General features: G+C 40.4%; 2 protein-coding genes across 4 annotated transcripts; one reads left to right on the top strand and one right to left on the bottom strand.

Moving 5' to 3' along the window:
• Nucleotides 1-21: 21 nt before the first annotated feature.
• Nucleotides 22-12,597, top strand: popdc2 (popeye domain containing 2). Of its 2 annotated transcripts, none has more exons than XM_035173940.2 (4): nt 22-1,750; nt 4,353-4,461; nt 6,060-6,513; nt 9,238-12,597. In XM_035173940.2, exons 1-4 carry the CDS (start codon nt 1,257-1,259, stop codon nt 9,318-9,320), a joined length of 1,140 nt encoding a protein of 379 aa, XP_035029831.1. In that variant the 5' UTR covers nt 22-1,256; the 3' UTR covers nt 9,321-12,597. The 2 variants fall into 2 exon arrangements, with proteins under 2 accessions (XP_035029831.1, XP_035029830.1); XM_035173939.2 differs by having other exon boundaries at nt 26-1,750; nt 6,060-6,654.
• pla1a (phospholipase A1 member A) lies at nt 10,749-22,072 on the bottom strand. Of its 2 annotated transcripts, none has more exons than XM_035173938.2 (11): nt 21,605-22,072; nt 20,315-20,531; nt 18,691-18,868; nt 17,777-17,885; nt 16,250-16,351; nt 15,522-15,614; nt 15,164-15,328; nt 13,937-14,026; nt 13,608-13,713; nt 12,211-12,366; nt 10,749-11,646 (listed from the first exon to the last, which is right to left on the bottom strand). In XM_035173938.2, the coding sequence occupies exons 1-11, from the start codon at nt 21,663-21,665 to the stop codon at nt 11,556-11,558; spliced, it is 1,368 nt and encodes a 455-aa protein (XP_035029829.1). In that variant the 5' UTR covers nt 21,666-22,072; the 3' UTR covers nt 10,749-11,555. The 2 variants fall into 2 exon arrangements, with proteins under 2 accessions (XP_035029829.1, XP_035029827.1); XM_035173936.1 differs by having other exon boundaries at nt 15,164-15,346.
• Nucleotides 22,073-22,462: the final 390 nt, after the last annotated feature.

Consider the following 22,462-nt stretch of genomic DNA (forward strand, 5'->3'; position numbering starts at 1 on the left):
GTCTCTAATGTGAATGTCTGACAGCAAGGTGGATGTTGACAATGAGTAACATCTGCTCAGTACAAATTCATTATGTCTTAAAGTTTTAATTTGTTTCATACATTCAAAATATGCCCAGTCAGTGTGTGTATATGAAACTAATATCAGATCTATAATGCAGTGAATATCCAAATAATTCTATCAAAAACTAGAGACTAAGTCACAACATTTGAATTGAATAATTAAATTGTGAGGCTGCACATTCATGAAACACTGGAACTCATCAGGCATAAGATGAGTAAAAACATAACACATAATAAAATGTCTCCCACATCACAAAGAAAACAATCTTATTTTCCTCCTAAATATTTGTACCAACTTCGACCTCAGAAACGAGCTGGTTCTTATTTGTTTAAATCAATTTTATATTTAATGTTTTTTGTTCGGACTTTGGACTATTCTTATTACATTCTGTTTATTGCCATGCACCAATAAAACTAAAAGTAAACAAAGCAGAGAACATGTTTCTAATGAACTGATGTGTTCGGAGAGTTCTCGTGACTGAGACATGAAGGCGTTGGTTGCACCGATGGGTGTTTATACCTGAAATTGGACCTGTGCTGTCGTTCCACTCATTTCAGTGCCTCTAAATATTCCCCAGCCGAGCCCCACACTCTGCAGGGAGTCAACTGGACTCATGAACTGAACTGTGCTGCAGCTCTGGAGGAACTTTATCAACAAATGTGTGCGACCATTTGTGAGTCACTTACAGATATTTTTTCTAGTCCCTCTCCTCCCTCGTGTTTCCTGCCCCTCTCTCGCCTTCACTTTCTGTTATGTTAAGTAGCAGGCCTGCTTTCCGTCCACCACTCTTCCCTCCTTGGGTTTCAATTCCAAACATGGTTATCCTTCTAGGGCTCAATCGGCAACCTCCCCCCTCCCGTGTCCCTTCTCTTCCAGCTGTTGGTTCGACGGTGCAGGGCCGGCGGGCGAGAGGCAGAAGAGCGCTGCAAAGAGAGACGACAGGAAGACGCAGAGGGCACAAGACGGAGGGGAGAGAGCAAGGGACACATAATGAGAGGAGAAGAAGAAGAAGAGCCATTCCAGCTGTGTTTCTATCACAAGTAGAGTCGTGAGAACTTCTTCACATTGAAGGTTTTTCCACTGCAACTCCAGGGAGCAAACGTTTGACATTTTCTCGTCGGTATTTTGGATCAAGCTGTGAGTCGAACAGAAACACTGAGTTGGACAAGAAGACTGTTTGAGGAGTTTCAAACATGAGCGCAGACAACTCAACTTTGCTGGACAGTTTGTTGTTCGCCCCTCTGTGCGATGGCTGGACCAACAACACCGAGGGAGCCATCTACCACCTGGGCAACACCATCCTGTTCCTAGGCTACATGGGAGGCAGTGGGGCCTATGGGTGCCTTTTCATCTTTGGCTTCCTGACCCCGGCCTTTGCGTGCCTGACCCTGTGGGGCTGGATGACGATGTGCGGCCTGGATGTCTTCACCTGGAACCTGCTTCTGCTGCTGGCCTGCTTGGCTCAGATCTGCCACCTCCTCCACCGACTGCACCAGGAGGGCATTCGCAGCGAGGAGCTCACCTCCCTCTACCAGGCGGTCTACCTGCCGCTGGGCGTCCCTGTCCAGGTGTTCAAGGAGATAGCGAGAGCATTTGAGAACAAGGCGGTAGAGCTGAAAGCCGGAGAGACGTATGCTGTGGAGGGCAAGACGCCCATCGACCAGCTCTCGTTCCTGCTGTCTGGGAGGTGGGGAGTGTGCATGTGTGTGTACGTCTGTTTCCAGAGAATACAACCAACACACAACGCTAACCAGTGAAAACACATCTCACATTCACGATTACCCTTTAAGTTACAACTTTAGCTTATTAACACAGTCATGGAGCAACATTAGCATTACATTTTATGGGTTTACATCCACTCTTTGAATGTATGTTCAATGCCTACTTTATTTTAGCTCCGTTTTTGGTCTCTACCATCTGCTGAGGGAAATATCTGGGTCGCTAGTGGCACCTTTTAAGATTGTTGTTATACGATCATACAAATGTTCTATGAGAGGAAAGCTAGTTTTACATATTTTACACAATCATACTTTAATACTTGAGTACTTTCCTCCACTAACAAACATTTCTCTGATGCAGTCTGAGCAAAAACGATCATTTTCAAATTTTCACAATATCTTCGGTATGCATTGCTTTACAGGTGTTTATGATTTTCCGACTTATTATACGTGTTCACATAGTAAGTGGACAATTTAAGACTTTTGAGAGAGGTAGTTTTGACATTTAATTGTTTTGAAAAAAGCATATAGTTGTTGCAGATATTAATGACACTATTATATTACTGCTGAGCAATTTCTACTACAGACATAGTGTAGAATTTGTTGATTTAAAGCTAAAGATAACACCAATCTTTTTTTTGAAGAAATCTTCTATTTCTGCCGGCTACTCCAGAGCTGAGTTTCTATTTTTGCCTCAGCTGTTGGCAGCGTGCAGCCGTTACAGGAAATGTATCCTCTTCATCCAAACATCCTCAAAGTAGAGCTGCGTTAGATCTCACAATTCTGGAGCCTACACAAGAGAAATGTTAAACAGAGTATTTTTGTCTGTGACTCACTGGTGTGTCGTCCCCCTGCAGAGTGCCAGCTGGTTAAATGATATCTTTGTACTTAGGACATGGAGAGTGGACGCTGACTGCTCCTCTTACCTTGAATTAGAGGTTGGACACAGTGTCGACTGCTCCGGGTGTGCGAGACACATTTTAAACAACAGACAAAGGAACAATGAGCAGATTTTTTCTGCATTTCTTAAATAGTTGTGTATTAGATGTGCAGCATATGATCTTTTGGTCTGTGCCTGTATTCAGCAGACATACTTTTCAGATATAAAGATAAGCAACGTTGATATTTAACCAGCTACAGTTTTAATGTGTCATCAAGAGTCTCTTGTTCACATGGCCAAAAGCATGTGGACACACACACGTGATTGTTGGAACATTTCATTCCACGACCATGGGTGTTAATGTTCTACAACTCTGACTGCTTCCATTGGGGTTGAGGTCAGAGCTATGCATGTGCACGCCAGCCAAGTTCTTCCACACCAAACTCAGAAAAACATTTCTTCTCAGACCTTGGCCTAATTTTCTGCTGCGTTGTTCCGATGTAAAAAAATGTCCAGACCACATTTTCTGGACATTTTCCAGAGTTCATGTCTGAAAACGGCTTTAGACTCACCCTACATCTGCCATATTGTACGTTCATGAAAGAACAACCTTATAGTTTTGGTGTCAAAGATCTACTCTACCTGAGAGGCCTCTGGACTCTATAAGTTTAAAGGCATTTTAAGTCAAAAAAAGATTTTTTACCCATAATTTTCATTTTCATTTTCCCTATCACCCTATCCCTTAAATTCAGCTCAAAGCCCTATACAGAACAGGCTACATTCACACGTATTCATACAGCATATTTATGTCATACACAGACGACATACCGGGGGAAAGTTGGTGTTCAGTATCTTGCTGAAGGACACACATGTGCGCTGGAGGAGCCGGGGATTGAGTCACCGACACGACACACAGCTGCCCCCAGAGGTCCTGGTGTTACAGGGACATTTTTAGCGTGGGACTCCCTGGTGGAGATCCCTGTCCACGACTGTGTAGCTTCCTTATAGGGTAATCAGACCACAATGCACTGCAGCAACATAGCTGTTAATTGGGTGGGACTGCTGTACAGGCAATCCAATTATATGCTCTTCTAGGTCCAAAAGTTTTCTCTTAATTAACACTGTTGTGAAGAGTGTAAATAAAAACTTCTACATTGTTTTCTCTGCCTCAATATTTCAAGCTAAAATGAACAGATTCTCAAATAAAAAGTTGCCAAAACAGAATACCAGTAATACTATTTAACTACTATTTATTTTTGAAATCCATTAAATTTTTATAATACCCTCTTAAAGTACCAACTGCTCTAACAATGACCTAAGAAAGGACAAAGTCAGGAGGAGAATATTTATTTTGAAAGAATTATTTCCTGGAGGAGACGTCCATCTCTTTGTGCAGATGTCAGGTGATTGATATGAAGCAGATCGTCTGCAGCACTGAAATGACACCAAAGTGAGGATAAAACAAACTTTGACACTTTTGATGTTATCCAATGAAGTCCTGATGTTGCGTGTGCTGGATTATCTCACTCTGCGGAAACTATGTCCTTTTTAAATCAAACTTCCCAGAGAAGGAGGAATGTCTCGATATCCCTGAATTATGATTTCTGTGTGTGGAGAGGCAGAAGAGGAAGTTTGGTTTTATCAGTTTATCTGAAAATGCTGAAAAATTCCTGTTTCTCTCTGTCTCTCAGGATCAATGTATCATTGGAGGGCCAGTTCCTGCATTACATCCACCGCCACCAGTTCCTCGACTCTCCGGAGTGGGAGTCTCTCAGACCAAACGAGGAGGGAAAGTTCCAGGTACTGCAGAGGCCTCAACTCGCAGAGACGTTAAAGTTGATTACATGTTTTAACTTAAAAAAATCCAAAAATGATAATTCGCTCATTATCTACTCACCCCTATGCTGATGGAGGGGGTGGGTGAAGTGTTTGAGTCCACAGAACACTTCTGGTGTCTCAGGGGTAAACTTTGTCAGAGCAGAATCCAATACAATTGAAGTCAATGGTGAGTCCTTCTTCAGACGTAATGAAACAACAGAAAAAACATAACATTCCTCCATACTGCTCCTGCTTCCGTCGGAATTGCTAAGTCCGCTTGCTTAGCCACTTCTGGTGGACTTTTAGATTAATAAATTAGTTTAAATGACCTCGTTTCGAGTCGTATTTGAATGTCGGGGCTTTCGGACACCTGGATGACACCACACGAGCAGTAGACTCAAACACTTCCCCCAGCCCCCCATTGGCATAGTGGTGAGTAGATAATGAGTGAATTTTCATTTCTGGGTGAACTATCCCTCTAAGTAAATTCAATAAGCGGACGTCTCCAGGCCAGAGCGTGGCACTAAAATGATAAATGAACTGCCACTAATCTTGAAGGAGCTGAAAGGAGACACCAGACGTAGACATCAAGTCATCTTTCTTGTCCTTTACGCATCCTGTTGATGCAGAATAATTCAGTTCAAGAAGAAAAAATAACTTGCCATGACATTGGACCTCAAATAGAAAAGGACTGCAACTAGGAGTTAGTTGAATACCAATTTATCTTCGTTTATGTGTTTTTACACTGAAATTAATTCCCTGGGGCGTTTTCTTGTAAACAAAATTCATGTTTACCTATGGTGTTACTCTCCAAAATGCATTGTGTATGTCATTGATGGCTAACAAAATTGTGCGATGATACATTTTATGTCACACAAACATTTCTGAAACTTGCATAATGTCTTTCCTTTTAAAACATTTGTAAAGTTGTCATCTCAAATATTTAAAATCATTGTTTATGTCTAGCGAGCAGTTTATTTCCGGTCCATCTTTTTTGGTGCACTGTTATGTTGTCCTGCACAAACCGTCCTTCGTTGTCATGTGCACACACAATACAAAATGTGCGCCGACTTGTAAAAACAATACTTCTCCTAATGGTCAATACCCTCAAAAGGTACCTTCAAAGTGCTTTTAATTATTATCTCATACAATTAAAACAAATCAAATTGCAATTAAAGTGTGACAAAATGAACAGGATCACTTGTAGTGATGATGCCATTGATAATTATCATCCGAATCTTCAGCACTGTCCGGAGCTTTATTCACTTGTTTACTGGTCTGTATCTTTCTGGCCCAACTTTCCTGCTTTGGTTCACTCTCACTGGTCTCAAGACATTCATTTTAATCACAGCCGGAAGTTGTTGTTCGTGAAAAAGCTCAGCAAGCTAGAAAAACACTAGCTGGTATATGCAGCAAAGAGACAGGAGATGGAGGAGACCAAAATCTGAGCTAGATTAGAGTGATTGATGGATTTACATTCTTCAGGTGGACATGAAGAGATGATTTCAAATAAATAATATTTTTTCTCTCTATCTATATTTTCAAATTACAAAAAACACATTGACATTCCTACTCCCCAGGTGACTCTGACAGCAGAGGAGGACTCCTGCTACATCTCATGGCGCCGCCGCCACCTCTACATGCTGATCTCAAAGGAACGCTACATCGCCCGCCTCTTCTCTGTCATGCTGGGCTATGACATTGCGGAAAAGCTCTACAACCTCAACAGCAAGCTCTACATCAAGAGCGGCGTGCTGCTGGACATCCGCCTGCCCAGTCTCTACCACGTGCTGGCCCCGTCCTTGCAGGGCAGCGAGGGCGGCAGCTGCAGCGATGGCGGCATCGCTAAGGAGCAACAAGTTGAGCAGCAAGACGAAGACCAAGTGCCGGCCTACGAGAAGTCCGACCCAGCCCAGTCTCAGCCCTTCCAGCCGTACCTGCAGGGACCAAGGAAGCCCTACCTGGATGAACCCCGGCCCTCCCAGCCTGACCGGTATCAGCACCCCTGGGCGTCGGACCCGGAGCTGATCTCTGGTGAGGACTCCACCAGCCTGGTCCTGGAGGACTTTGCTGATGTGGCGGGCTCCTTAATGGATTATGGCAGTGAGAGGGATTATTTGAGGTAGAGGGGCAGGGTGCTGGAGCTAACACACTGGGTCACCACTTAAGCTACATGTAAGTACCTCACCTGGGCGGGGAGTGGTGTGGGGGCGGCGTGTGTGTGCATGGCTTGAAGTGCACAGTTCTTACTAACCCTGGCTTTGTTGTGACACATAGGGCTGGGCCCTATGTGTCCATTTTTTGCAATATCGATTTAATGATGTTGCAGATACAATCGTAGATATGGTGGTATATATTTATTCACAATACATTATTGTTACTCCATTATATTTATTTGACAGCTGTAGCTACCACTTACTTTACAGACTTAAACATTACATGCAGAAAATATCATCTCCATAAAAACATTTAAAATTAATATTAATTAAGCATTAAGATATAAAGTTTATGAAATCCACCTCAACCATCTAAAACATTAAAATACTACACGTTAATGGCCAGTATCAATTAAAATATCTATATTTTGCACATTATACTATATTTTGTGTACAATGATATTTTTTTGCTCTAACTCAAGTATGATTTGAAATGCAGGATTTTTTACTGTTAAGTTACAACAATAGTTACAATAGTTGTAACATTGTTGGACTATTTTTTAATTTAAATTTTCAAGTAGTCTTGCACCTCTGGATGAAATGTGAACACAATGACACACACAACAGTCAAATCAAGGTTTTAATGTTCATTCTAGACCTTGTAGACAGTAATTGAGAAAATAATCTCAACCCAAAGTTTAATTATTAGCTTGTTCTGGAACTTTTAAATATATCACATGATCTTCATCAGCAAATTCACAATTTCTTTTTTTATAAAAATGTAAATTTGAAGGTGTACAGCGCTGATGATGATCATGTGATTTGATCAGACCTCTAAACATCAAATTTATACAGTAAACTATTAGGATTTTATTAGATTTGCAACTTATAATCAGACAGTTTGTTAAATAATGACATGATATTATGAATGTAGAATGATACTGAATTGTTGTGCTGCTTTATTCTCAGTCGTAAGAGAAGAAATCTTTGCTGTGACATATTATTATAGTCCTTTTGTTTTGTGGCTCTTCTGCTCTTATTTAATTTATATTGTGAGCATCTGATGCTGTGGCTCCTCGGTCTTTAAGCATTTGAAAGTAAAAACAAATTCACTTACAAATGTAAAGGTTTTGGCTGTGTTTGGATTTTGCTGGTTTTTAAGGAACTATACCAAACAATTTCTTGCTGTCGAAATTAAATGGTGTTGGGAATTATTTCCTGTTGGGCTCCTCTGCTTTGGGAAACTTCTGGATTATTATTTTATTTTCCAAACAATATTTTAGGATTAAAATCTTTGTTTGCTCTAATTCAGTCCCTTTACAAGCTGCCCGTCGTAGTTGGTGCAGTAGCAGAGCTAAAAGTGCCCTGTCAGAAAGAAGAGATCTGCTCAGTAAAAACAGTTTAACAGCATATGAGCGCTAAATGTTGCTTTCAGACATCCGACTGAAGGGGGGAGGCAGCGGCATCAGCTGTGTCCTCATCTGAAGAGGATTAGAGCCTGGAAATTCAGGGGATGTCCAAAAAGTTCAGTGCCGCGCTTTTAATCCAGTGTGCTAACCACTTGGCTATCTGTCTGCTTATGTGTTCATCACCCCGCCTCAACCCCACCTGCCTTTCTACCAGCCCTCCAGTCACAGGTGGAGCATCACATTTCATAGCCAGATAGTTGGTTTAATGTCCGGCTCAGGTTGCAGGGCGGCTGTGAGGCTGTAGATCAAATCTATCACAACTTCAGTTCAGACAGAGGAGGCTCAAAACTCGTGGCAACAAAATTTTCTCCAATCCGCAAAACGTGAATCCACAACTTTGAACCCTTGGATATTTGTGACAGTCCCTTCATTTCTGTTTGAGCAGCAACAAATGTTCAGCAGAAAATATTGAAATAGTGTGAAATCTATGCAGCTCTGTGTTTTTGACATCAGTCCCTCATGATTAAAGGTCCAGTGTGTAAGATTTAGGTGAAAAGGATCTATTGGCAGAAATTTAATATAAAATAATCCTATTGATGTTTTCACTAGTGTGTTTCATCTATACTGTAAGAATTGTTATGATATTTACCCAAATGAGCCCTTTATATTGAAATACTTTATATTCACATCAGGAGGTGGTCCTCTCTGCGGAGGCTGCCATGTTTTTTACAGTAGCCCAGACTGGACAAACTAAACATCTTTTGAGTTTTTATGACAACTGAACACACTGAACCTTTAAAGTGGGCTTGTTATGTTGATACAGTGAGATCATAGTTGATATTTTGGTTCTAATTTCTTGTAGGTTTTCAACAAGCTCAGTAAAATGCTGTCATGACAAACACCCATTCAGAAAGTTTACAAAATCACACACATCTAAACTTGATAAACTCATGGTGCTGGACAGAAGCGATGAAAATTAGAAGACGAGAAATGTCAGCACACCCGGATCAGTAACGTTTCGGAGCACAGGCCTTTCTTCAGACTTCTAATAAATAAATGAAAAATAGTGTATTGTTATATCATTCTTCATAATGAGTACTTTACTTTGGATAGTAATATGATTGAGTTTAAATTTAGGCCTGATTTTTACTTGTAGAAGAGGATTTTTTACTAAAAATCTGAATTTCTTCCAGGAGGTGATAGCGACGGGGATCTACCGCCTCGGTTTCAAAGAGGCAGAGCGCCGCTGGCTCCCACCGACACTCCCAAGCTGTGAGAACAGTCTCTCCTGGAAACACGGATATATGTTACAGTGCAGTCGAATGAATGTGTCACATGTCACTTGTTCTGTCTCCTCCTCCTCCTCCTCCTCCTCACGCTCAGTTCACATCTTCAGTCCTGAGCACGGTCAACATGTGCTCCTCTTTCTCCCTGATGCCAAAATGCAATATTTATATTTTGCAACAATCAATATTTGGAGCATATATGTATCACCTATTAACTTTATAATCAATTTGCCTAAAAATCTTGTCATGATGGCTTTGAAGCAACGTTTAGGCCAAAATAAGGCTCTGAAATCTGCTTTAAAATCTGTTGGCTGTTTTAAATGAACATGCAATTTTTACAATGTACAATTTAAAACCTGAGCGAGTTGATTAAATGTTCAAAGAGACAGAACGTTGAACAGGAGGAGATTCTGTATCCAACATTAAAATAAAAATAATAATTAACTGTTAACAATAAGTCAAACCCAAATTTAAATCACAAGAACACCTTCATCTTTAACTGGCACTGAGACAGGAAAGAGAGACAAACCTTCACTTTGTCAATCACCAGCACATTAAATGTCTGAAAAGTTATTTTAATGTTTTTTCATCTCACTAATATTCGATGTTGGATCTGGGATTGTTTGATTTGGACTCGACTTCACCTGAGTTAAGGACGTTTGATGTTTAATTCACAGAAATTCACTTGTATTTAGAGAATGAATTTAACTGCACAGGTTTAAGTTCACTAGAATAAGAAAACTGTTGGACCAACTTAAAAAATGACCTGAAGTGGTGACACAAAGATGAATCAACACAATTATCAAGTTTAATTCAAAAACGTAATTTATTCGTTTTCCACTAATTGAACTATTCTTTTAAGTTGGTTAACAATTTAACACATTTAATAGATGTGACAAATTTAGATGTATTTGGTATAAACTGATATGATGTATAAGTGTGTGAAAGAGGAAAATCTCCATCAATTCATTCTCTTGGAAAATATTAAGTTCAGGACGTAGATTTTCTCTGTTACTTTCATGTGTTGTTGTTATTTACCTGAATGCACCATGACTCTTGGTTCAGTAGCAGAAATGAATGCTTTTTAACAGATGATGTACGACCACCTCTCACTTCTACTCCGGCGATATATTGGATGCCTGTAGATGTTGTTTTTTATTTTATATTTTGTAATTAATTGAGAATTTATACACAGATTCACAATGTGAATTGTCTGTTGTTATCTTCCAAAATAGAGAGATGGGACTAAAATGACGCAGTCAGTGTTTGTAAAAGGTTTTTCTCATGGGGCCAAGATTTCTCCATAAAGATGTTTGTGTGCAGTGAAGATGTATCGGATTTTCTGTGATTTGAATATTAGATGATATAATTAAAATCTAAATATTAATGCAATACTCAAAAAAGTCACAACACAAGTATTGACCACTCAAAGCGCTTTATAGTACAAATCACATTTACCCATTTACACAATTTGGAACAATTTGGAACAATTTGGGGTTCAGTGTGTTGAGGGCACATTGGAATTTAGAGGAGCTGGGGATCGAACCTTCAATATTCTGGTCCCTACCTCCTGAGCCACAGCCGCCCTGTATCGACTGCTGTGTTTGGTGTCACATTGCCGTCAGAGCCAAAAGCTTGTTTGTATTTTTATGGATTTATGTAACGGTAGCTAAACACTTCTCAAATCTTTGATTACAGTAAACTATCATGAAGATGCTTCCATTTACAGTTTTTTACAGTTTAATTGTGGGAAATAAACATTCAAATATCGACTGGGAAAACCCTAAACAATCGCCACTTCTTTTTCTGTTTATTGCCAGAATCCCTAAATACAACAGAGTCTTGTCGCCTGGAGTTCATAAGTTAGACAGATGTTGGGAACAAAACCAGACAACAGGAACAAAGAACACCTCAAGCGAAAGGAATGAACTAAGACGCCATAAACAGAATCAGAAATAAGGATTCAAATCACTTATTTCTCTCAGTCACAATGTGAAATCAGTGGATGAGGCGAACAACAGTGGGACTAGTTTTCATTTTGAGTGTGTAGTAGAGTAAATCCAGAACAGCGTGTGGTTCTCAGTGTGGTTCCACAGAGATTTAAAACTCATTTTAAACAAGATGGTGTACGCGAGGTCAGGTTGGCCCCGATGGCTGACTTCAGCGTAGATTCATTATTATATATATTTTTTCCACTGTCCTGTTGAGCAGATTTCTCTCTTCCGTCAGTAGGAGTCACAAACCTGCACAAAGTCATGAGACCATGGAAGTCCTCGTCTGACGTTGACGTTGTTCACGCACAACGGATCTTCTCGTCTGAAACACAGACACGTGTAATGTTCATGTTAAACTTTAAGAGGAAAGTAGCTATTAAATGTGGGTTAAGGCAAACTTTGGACAAAACAACTTGAGACTAAACCGTACAAGACCAAAGTGGTTCAGGTTGAGTCTCTAATTTGTCACGATTTTTCTTTATAACTGTATTCTCACGATGATTATTTTTCTTAAAAGGCAAATAGAGAAGATGACATGCAACATAGACCCTGGCTAGAATCAAATCAGGGATGTTGCAGGCACGAGGACTTAAGGGATGCCCGGACAGTTACGTGCCAGACGTCTCAGTACATATGAACCATAAACTGTTCAAATATCCTGGATGTAACAACTGCCATCTTGTGCTTTTGACGTAATTCGGAGCAAGAGTCTGTGCAGTAGTGATCGTGGCTCGACCAACCAATTGCGGCTTGAGAGAAACAGGCCTGGACGCTGTCGGGATCCCAGTATCTGTGAGTAACTTTACAGAAGGATCAACTTGCCCATGCAGGAGGAGGAAGTGTGAAAGCTTGCACAGTTAAAATATACATGTCTGGTCCTGTATACCTGACAGAGGGGAACTCGGACAGACAGACGGACTTGAAGTGGATGTCTCCCTGCCTGTAGAACCGAGAGCCGGTGTTCTTCAGCTGGATGGAGTGGATCTCACACAGAGCCACGGGATGAACCATCACCGTCCGGTACACTGTCGTAGACGTCTGACTGAAACACACGTTCATCTCCATGGGAATAATGTCATGAGACAAACACACACTTTCACGTGAGCAATATTCATCACCAGTGGCAGTGTCCAAGGGCTCTGCACTGACAGGGGGCCCCCATATGACCAACATTATTGTTATTGTGGGGCCAGTGTCATATTCTTTTAAAGGATCTAAAACTTCTAGCTTTGCTTCTGGTTATTGCCAATTAAAGTGAATACAACAGACTGACTCCATAAGTGTTGTTGTGTCTTCTTCAACGTGTTTGCTCGATTTGATTAAATCTAATATTGCAAGAAAAAAAGTATCCTAACAATGGCCGGAGCTAGAAATAGATTTATTTACTCCGCCGGTAAAGTAAATGAAAAGCAGGTGAAACATTTTTTTCATGAACTAGAGTGAACCTGTGCACAGCCACTTCCCATCTCTCAGCGTTTCTGGCTCAGTATCTTGCACCTGGCCGGCTCTTTACAGTGGAAATACAGTACCTCGCGTCTGAAAATAGAAGCTGCACACTCACCTCTTCTGTAAAGAAAAATGATTACAGTATGAGCTGCGGGATGAGAAGCGTCTGTCAGAGTCTGTGCTGAACAAAGACAGTCTCTGAGAACGCTGTCACACTGGAATTATTGCTGAGAGATTGGAGTTTCCATTATAATGAAGATTATTTCGCATCATTTGCTTTCAAGGCGAGTTTACGCATCAGATTTGTGGCTGTTTGTGTTGATTTCCATCACGTCAACTTAAAGTCACCATCTTTAATTAAATCTCAAAGTGACTCAGTAAACAAAGGAACATCACGTCCTTCATCTGTATTTATTTATATTTGCTGTAAAAGTCTGGATCTCAGCTCGTCCTCTCTCCTTGTAAACAGCATGTACGACAGCAGAGGGTCAAACATGCAGACTTTTTGTGCAAGAGGATCATTTTGCATAGCTGTAACTCACAATTATTTTCATATGCTTTGTTTGGGTTTTGCTTGATCATAACGTTTGGCGCTTTTGTTTTAGGAATGACTTCAGATTATTGGTTCTTTAACTGATTGACAAATGGTTCCAGCTATAAAATTTTGATTTTAAACAGAAATCAAAATTTAAAGTACAAAGAAATTGCATTGATATGTGTAATATGTGTAATCTGGCTACCTTAAGAAAACTGTATCAATCAGTTGTTATTATTTAAAGTTATTAGTCTGGCCTGTAGAACTTCATAAAAAAGTGGAATCAGAGGTGTGGTACGTACAACCTGAGCCTCCAGTCTGTGCCCAGGTTCCCAGTCCTCAGCGTCACTTCCACCTCAGCGCTTTTATCCAGTCGAGAAACTTCCAGCTCCAGCAGGATGTGATGAGCTGAGCACAGGAACAACGACACACATTCTTTACCTTCTTACGTTCCAGCTGTCTAAATGACAACAAACATAAAAACTCTTCTTCTTGACTGTTGGTGTAGGGCCAATTTTGCCTTGGGGCCCCAAAGTCCATTGAAACGCTTGAGGCCAGCCACCCTGTTTTCAGAGCAGTAAATCCACAACTATTATCTCTCACTCTCTCACACACACACACACACACTCACTGCAGAAAGGTGGCGAAGAGGTCGTGAGAAGGAACAGCTTCTGCTCTTTGGGGATTGGAGATATGGCTATCCCACTGTTTTCTGATAAACCTGAAACACACACACACACACACACACACACATATAAAGTGAATGAGGGTCACACTTGTATGTCACATATAAGAAAGGGCTCCGTGTACGTTAACCGCGTCACAGTATCAGTGTGTGTTGGCGTATCAGGGCCTGAGATGATAAGAAGCTGCCAGTAGCTGCCGTGTGACGAGAGCAGAGCTGCAGCGTGAGTGCAGTTATATCGACTGGTGACACTGAGACTGAAACACGATACGCAGTTTTAACCTCTATTCCTTTATGTGCTGGTGTTTCGTCATCCTGTCGGTTTCTCCACATCCTGAAGGAAACATCAATTACTTCCACTGCACGTGTGGTGTTTCAGAGAGTTTCATCTCTGGTTGTAATGGAGGAAACAGTTATGGATCGTACGGAGTCAATATCAATCTGTTAAAAAGAAACAAGTTATAGCACACTGATGCTACAGTGCAGCTACAGCTACTGTCACTGCTGCCGAGAGGGAAATACGTACCGATATTAAAACGTGGAAGATTTGTTTATTTTGTTTTTGGAATCAAGAAAAAGAGATTTGACTGTTTAAATGCAGTCATACACATTTACAACATGATTAAAATGAAGCTTTGGAAGATTTTGGATTATTTTACACATTTATCTCCTTTGTTGTACTTTTTTTTGTTAGAATAATGTGTAAAACATGTCTGTTTTTCAACTTTCAGGAAAAGAGCTTCAAATCACTATACTTTCATATATACGTTAAGTAAAATTATAGAGAAACAGAGACTATACTTAAATTAATGACAAGAAAAAGAAGGATAAAAGAAAACTACTGGTCAACAGTTTGTCCTCATTTCCTGAAATAACAACTTGGTACCTTGAGATGAATACAATTCTTGGATTGGAAAATCCTGCATAAAGGTCCCCACATTTTTGGGATTTGTACTCTATAGATTTGTCTAAAGAGGGGCAGCTTCAGTGACTTTTTTTGCACCCAGCAACAGTGTATTTGGCTCATATAATAAAAGTTCATAGTAAATATACTGCATTAATAGTAGTTTGACATGAGGTTTCCTCTGTCTCCAATGTCACATAAATATATCATAACTTATAGTGAGTATGTGTGAAACAGTTCATTAAAGTAGAATTTTGGTGCATTATTACCTATAGTTGGACACGTCCCCTTGAAGACATCACAGTTCACACACTGTCCATTCAGGAAGTCCTCATAGTTGGAGCAGGGGATCCCCCTCATAGGGCAGGAGCCATTCAAGGCACTCATGTAGACGTGCAGTGCCCTCATATGGTCACATATCACATAACCGTACACTGGAGAGTAGATGAGAACTGACAACACACACATAAACTAAGGGAGCCAGATGTTTCCGGAATTATAGATACATCTATGTATTTATAATTGACATTTTAAAAATAATTTTAAAATTATTAAAAGTTATGTTAATTATGATTAAAAGTGGCCTGAGGAAGCGTAGCTGCTGTTGCTGCAGCATGTGGAACGTACTTGAGGCGAACCTGGAGCGGGCACATCCTGTCTGATCCATCCCTCCGTTCAGGAAGAAGTCCACATGACCCACAGGGATGGAGATGCCAAAATCTGATGCAGAAGAAAAACCTCATCATTTCATTTTAAGGTGAAAAAAATGTAATATCATGTGATCTAATACTATAAAGCAGGGTTCTTCAACGTTTTTCAGGCCAAGGACCCCCAAACTGATGGAGAGATGGAGCAGGGACCCCCTACTATATATATTGTATAAAATTGGGTTTTATATTAAATGGGCCTAGTGCCATGTATAAACATAGCTACCCTGTTATTGTGCATTCGATACTAAGCTATTCAAATAATACACAGGTTCATATATTCATGTTTTTGTTATTGTGTGTCGCTGAATGTGTGCATTGCTGACTGAAAGATAACGTCTTCTGCCTCCATTTATCCGTTCGCTACAATATGTTGGATTTATGTTAATGTGTATTTAAAGACATTTAAATTCGTGGGAAAAAAATTGGTTGGGAAAAAAATAAAAAAATAAAAAAAATATAAAAAATTGTCTAGTCAACAAAAAATGTCGCGACCCCCCTGCAGTACCTCCACGGACCCCCTAGGGGTCGCTGACCCCCTGTTGAAGTCCTCTGCTATAAATAGGTAAAATGTCAGACAACAACATTAGGCATTGTGCAGCACTGGGCTCTATCAGCTTGAAAAGAAAGTTAAAGTTGTCTCCTCACAGTCAGAGTCTGTGTGGATGGCATCAACAAACAGAGCATCAGACGGGTCCAACCGATCAAAGGTGTCAGCTCCTTTAAACATGGGTCCAGCAGGATCGAGGCCTGGACAACAAGGAAGGGAAACTCGGTTTGAAAGGAAGAAATTAAAGGATTGAATAGATGAAATTCACAGCCTGCATGAGAAATGGTCATTTATGTAACAATATCATTCTTCAGTGCTGTCGGCAGTTCAGAATCTCCTGTGAAGCTTAGTTTGTATTTCAAATGCAAATGGTATAGAGTTTGTATCTTTAATGACATAAACATATCCAGGTTTATAGTTGTAATTAGTGTTTTTACTTGAAAAAGTTTTCATGCTCTAATGTTCAGAAAACAAATCACTGTCCTCATACTGTCCATCGCTGCAGCTCCTCTTTTCAGCCTCTGTCTGAAACACTTGGTTTTAGCCCCTGTCTCTTTGAGACCCCCCTCCTGATAAAGCCAGTCTGCTCTGATTGGCCAGCTGGGTCACTCTGTTGTGATTGGTCAGCTGCTTCCAGCGCCTACTGTCACTTAATGTGGATTTGTTAGGGGTCGTGCCAGACTAGGGGATTCTTAACTTTTAGAACTTTTACATTCACAAAAAAACATAATAATACACGAGAGGAAAGAAAATCTGAGAATAATATGTCTCCTTTAAAATCATTTAAAATGTAAAGTGAAGCTTCTCATTATTTTTATGTCAGAAGCCTCGTTTTTGATATGGATGTTCAGGCTGATCACGTAATAAAGCATCAGTATCTGTAGATGGAGCACAACTACTGGGGTGAAGTCAACAGAGATTTGCTGCAGCATGGCAGCTGCAAGAGAAAGGAAATGAAAACAGAAGAAAATGTGTTGTATCGTGTGTAACTGTTTCACGTCTGCTGTTACTTTGTGTTACTGCAGAAAATGATTCAGGGATGTTTTGCAGTTCTTAGAAGTACTGAACTAGTGTTTTACCGACCACAACTAGAAACCAACTGAAATCTATACATAAATATAGATGTATTTTTGGTATCAGTACACATTTCTTGCAACCACATGTTTGATCTGTAAACATTCCAGAATTCCAGTTGCAGTCCACATCTGTGGCTCCTCTGAGCTGCACATTTAAACTCACACGAGTGCCCGCACTAAACAACCGACATAAACCAGTGAGCAGTGGATTGTGTTGGCTGCTGGGAACGAGTGGCGTGAGCCTCTGATCAAAGTGCCCTCGCCCTCTGAGGAGCGCCGCTAATCTTCCAAGGTCACGCTGCCACAGACGCGAGGCTCAGTCACTTCTGAGCTGTGGAGACCTTCACAGTCTGGACCGTTGCTGTTCTTACTTTGACTCTAGACGACGCAGCAGTGTCACAACAGCCGACAGCTTTAATTTTCCTATTCACCAGCAATCATGACGATATTGAAACAAGGCAGGAGCAGTGTAGCAGAACTTTAAATCAGGATTTTTATACATGAACTGTGAGAGATGATCACTCCTCAAAAACACTGATCCGCACTCACCTGTGATTCTTCCTATCTTCCCCTCAAACAGAGTCCCCACAAAACCAGCGACGTGGGCCCCGAGACTGACCCCGATGAAGTGGAAGGACTCCAGCTTGCATCCGTGTTCCTGTTGGACGAGACAAGACAGTCACGCTCTCAAGTGTTTCTGTGGAACTATACTTGATGTTGAGCAACACCTCTTATGATCAGCATCATATTTAAAAGCAATTTGTATCAGAAGGAAGATTTCCGTCAGCAGCACAAGAAGAAGAGGTTGAAACCTGCAGGTTAACTTCACTACTGCCTCTCTGTATCCATCAAAAAGAAGAATACACAGAGTTTATAAACTTTCCCCAGAGATCCATCACTTCCCTGGACACTGGAAAACGTTTCATAGACACACACATTTAATTTGTATAAATAAAAATATACATCTTTTTAAACACAATGTTGAAGTGACAGAAAATGGACTTAGGACACTGGAAGTTCTTCATGTCTTGGGGTCACTGCCCACTTTGCCTCCATGGCTTAGAATATCATTCACTGCTATTATCAGTACTGTGCTAGTAAAGAATCCATCAAAATAGCAGTAAACAATTTAAACATTAAACCTGAAAACTTTCCAGACAACTTGATGTACTTATGGTGTTTGGCCCAGCAAAAACATTAAATACTCAAATATTTATACATATATAAATAATTAATAAACAATTAAATACTTTTGAGTACCTGAATTCTCACATAAATTGAACTAAGCTTTTGTGGGATTTAAACTGTTGTAACTGAAGTCAACATTCAATTTCAATATTATTATCATCAGATGCAGCAGGAAGAGGAGGAGTGCTTCAAAATAAATGTAAGCCATGTGAGAAACTTCTGAAATCAACGATTAATTCTGAATATCAGCTCATCCTCTGTGGCTTTTGTCTCACCTGCAGCTGGTTGATGAGGACGGAGATCTGCAACGCCACCTCCTTGTAGTTCTGCACCACCAGGTTGTAGGCGAAGGAGGCGCCGTAGACCCAGTCCACCACCAGCACGTTGGCGTCCTGCGCCCTGAGCAGGGCCCGGGCCAGCTCCTTCACCCAGGACGGCTTACTGCCCATGGCTCTGTGAGGGCAGGGGGGGGGATCGGATCATGGGTGGTGGGTCCATGATGAGGTTGACAGGTGGAAAACAAGAATAAAAACAAACCAGATGAGCTGCTATTCAAATTGAACGTATCTGAGCTTGTAGGAGGCCTCAATGTGTCTGTAATGGAGCTGCGTGAATGAGATTGTGAATCAGACTACTGGATAACTCCTGGTATTTCCTGGATGGTTCCTGTAAGTTTTGCTACTATGTTCAGATTTTTGACTTTTTGCTTGTTTTGGGATTTTGTGATATTTACCTTTAACTTTTGCATCGCTTGCTGCCTTCCTGTGTTCGACCTCTGGCCGCATTATAACTCGGACTGTTGATTTGAACTTTGAGTTTTGTCTGATTCCTGCATGCAAGTCTCTGTTCTTGCAGTCATGACAAATCTTCCAGCCAAATGTCATAATGTAATATACCATTTTATAGTTTCAGGCACAGAAACATAAAAACAAAGAATATGTTAAAATGCTGAAAGCAGGATCATGAAACCTAATATAATACACATGTTTATACCAAATGTTAACATGGAGAATATAAACGGAGAATTATTAAACATAAATAGAAATTAACAGATGACTGATTACCTCAACTTTTCAGATCTTAATTATTTTTTTTTTTGCATCTGTCCTGCTCATGACTGTTTTTGTTTGGTTAATTTCTGCAGAATTGTTTGTTGAATTTCTTGATTTTAATGTTTTAAATGTTGCTCATCTATATTTAGGGGCATATCGGGGATTTCTGTAATTACATACTTAGAGTGTGGATTATATCACTTGTCTTGTGTGACTGTGTTTTTATTTCTATTTGTCGTTTCATGTGTGAGTGATTTACCCTTTTGCCCTCGTGAAGACCTCTTGTCTTTTTCTGACAAACTACACTGTCCAAATATCCCCAGATTTCCTCAAGTATAAACTTAGATGGCCCTTTTTTCTCCAGATGAATTGTATCTCTACTGTTGAAGCTGTAATTAGAAGGCTAGTGATTTCATTCTGTGGGGACTTTCCAAAAATGACTCTCTCACCTTTTGTGAGTTTAGAGCTTGGGTGTCGGGAAAGTTTGACTGAAAATCCCTGGAAAACTAAGATTTACCATTAAATATTAAACAAAAATGTATAAATATTTGATACTCAATGATAGTTAATGATTTAAAACCTGCACGTCAAATCTGAATGGGACAGTTCATCTTTAAAACTTTATTGTATTTGTGAAAACACAACAACAAGGGCCATTTAACTCATGTGAATTGCTTGATTGTGCAATGAAATTTTGTGTTGTCACAAATAGAATAAATCTGGAGCTTTTTATCCCTACACACTTTTGGTCAATTTCCAGTTCGGCCTGTAGTAGTTGTAGACCTGGTCTAGAACTGGTCTGCTGTGGCCCAGGTGTTTTCAGGGCCTTTGGGACTCCTCCTCTCACCTGTATCCGTGGACGATGACCTTGGTGGGGCGGGAGGCTTTGAAGTAGGACGGCTGCCTGGTGAGAGACTCCTGGTCGAACGTTTGTGCACAGTCCATGTTTGTCCTGGTCAGCAGCAGGTACTGGACCTGCAGTTTGACCCTCTGCTGCCGGTACCCGTTCCATGTGGTGTTGTTGAGGTCGGCACACTCATCGTCTCCCTGCGCTTCCTCCAAACCTGGTTGATTAGAAGGAAGCGTTTGCCCACGACTGGGTCTGAATGTGAAGTATCGGCATCATTAAATCCCTTTTCTCGCATGATGGAACCAAACAATATAAATAGCCTAGAAGCTTGTATTGTGTATTTGTCATTATGATGTTGTGGGATATGCAAAATCCTTGTGTTTCTTAGTTTTTAGCATTTTTGAGAGTTGTTAGAATTATGTTGAGTTATTAGCATTTTTGAGAGTTGTTAGCATTGCGTTGAGTTGTTATTGTTACGTTAAGTTGTTGGCAGTTCCACCAATGTCCTTATCTTTTTATAGCCCTTGATTTCCGAGTTTGCGAACCACTTGACTTAACTACCTTGCCATATATAAAATATATACTGTACATAAAGATGGATGACACGACAGCTCCCATAATTTAAACCAACTGGTTGATCGCCCCCTGGTGGTTGGCTGCAGTATATGTCATAAACCTCCATGTTGGGAAATGGACCAAACTAAAAAGTACATAGTAAATACAATTTTAACTAAGATGGTTTCTGTCATTTTAAGTAGTTGTTATCACACTGATGTAAGTTAAAATTAGCTCCACCCCAACCAAGTGCAACATTGAATTAGTATTATTAACGCTCTAATAATGCAAATTCAACTCATCCAAAGTAGAAAGAAACATTACGGTAAAATAAGGAGGAAGTCACTGACCAACAACTATTCTTATTTATGAAAATATTTATTTCTACTATCACAGTTACTAAATTGTTATTAATATGTAATTAAAACAAACTTTGGAAAATATTATGGCTTCAAAAAGGACCAACTTTTGAATTTGTGTTTATCACTGAAACGATAAATCATCTATATGTGTATGTTTTATTTCTTATTATTGGATCAATGGACCAAAGACTGAATAATCATCATACTGTGTTACAATAAGAAGTCATTCAGTGTGTGAGTAATTACACGACTGACAAAGCTTTGTCTGTTCCACTCGAGCATCTTTGAAGCTGTTGCATGAATCAAATTCCTAAAAGAAGTGATGCAGAAGAAAATGTGTCCTTCAATGCGTCCTTCAAATCTCACTTACCCACTACCAGTGATGTGATGTAGACCGTCCAAACACAAAGGAGGACGACTTCCCAGTTCATGTCTGCAGTAACAGGGCGGTGAATGGGGGAGAGAAGAAGCTGCCCGGAGCTTTAGTCTGTGCTTAATGCTGCTGTTCTCCTCAGCCCCAGATTGGTGGCTGGAGAGAATCCAAAGCAGTGTTGTAACTCTGCAGCGACCACACAGCCTCTAACTGGCAAGCAGCAGATGTGAAGCAAGGCAGGAATCCATAATCCCATAAAAGAGTCCAAAAACACAAATGTTTTGAATGATCCTTGTGGCGTCTCCTCGTCTTGAAGCCTGAACCGATCCACAACAAACCTTCCTCTGTGTTCTCACTCAGTCATCCCATCTGTCAGAGATTTATTTTTTGTTAGACTGCGTTTGTACCGGACCGACAAGGGCTTGAAGCTCTTTGACTGGCGGTGAATACATGAATGACCTCATTGGCGTTCAATGGCTGTTTGTCTAAAAAGCTGGACTCTGGCCTGCACTGTGTGTGTGTGTGTGTGTGTGTGTGTGTGTGTGTGTGTGTGTGTGTGTGTGTGTGTGTGTGTGTGTGTGTGTGTGTGTAGTAGAGGTCATCCTGCTGTGTCTAAATGAAATCAATCATCAGCTGATTGATTGTTCCACCATCAATGCTGGTTTATGTAATCACTGCTCTTTGCAAATATATAGAAAAAATACTAATTCCACAGCCCTAAGCATTTAAATAATTTCACTGCAGTTTCTGTACTTAATTATAAGTGTGATATTTCACTCCAGATACAAATACAACTAGTTGTTTTGGAGCAGTCACACAAAAAAATAATCCATTCCCAGGAAAATAGGTCAAGTG

This window comes from Hippoglossus stenolepis, chromosome 13 (assembly GCF_022539355.2).
Source record: "Hippoglossus stenolepis isolate QCI-W04-F060 chromosome 13, HSTE1.2, whole genome shotgun sequence".
Classification (NCBI taxonomy): Eukaryota; Metazoa; Chordata; class Actinopteri; order Pleuronectiformes; family Pleuronectidae; genus Hippoglossus; species Hippoglossus stenolepis.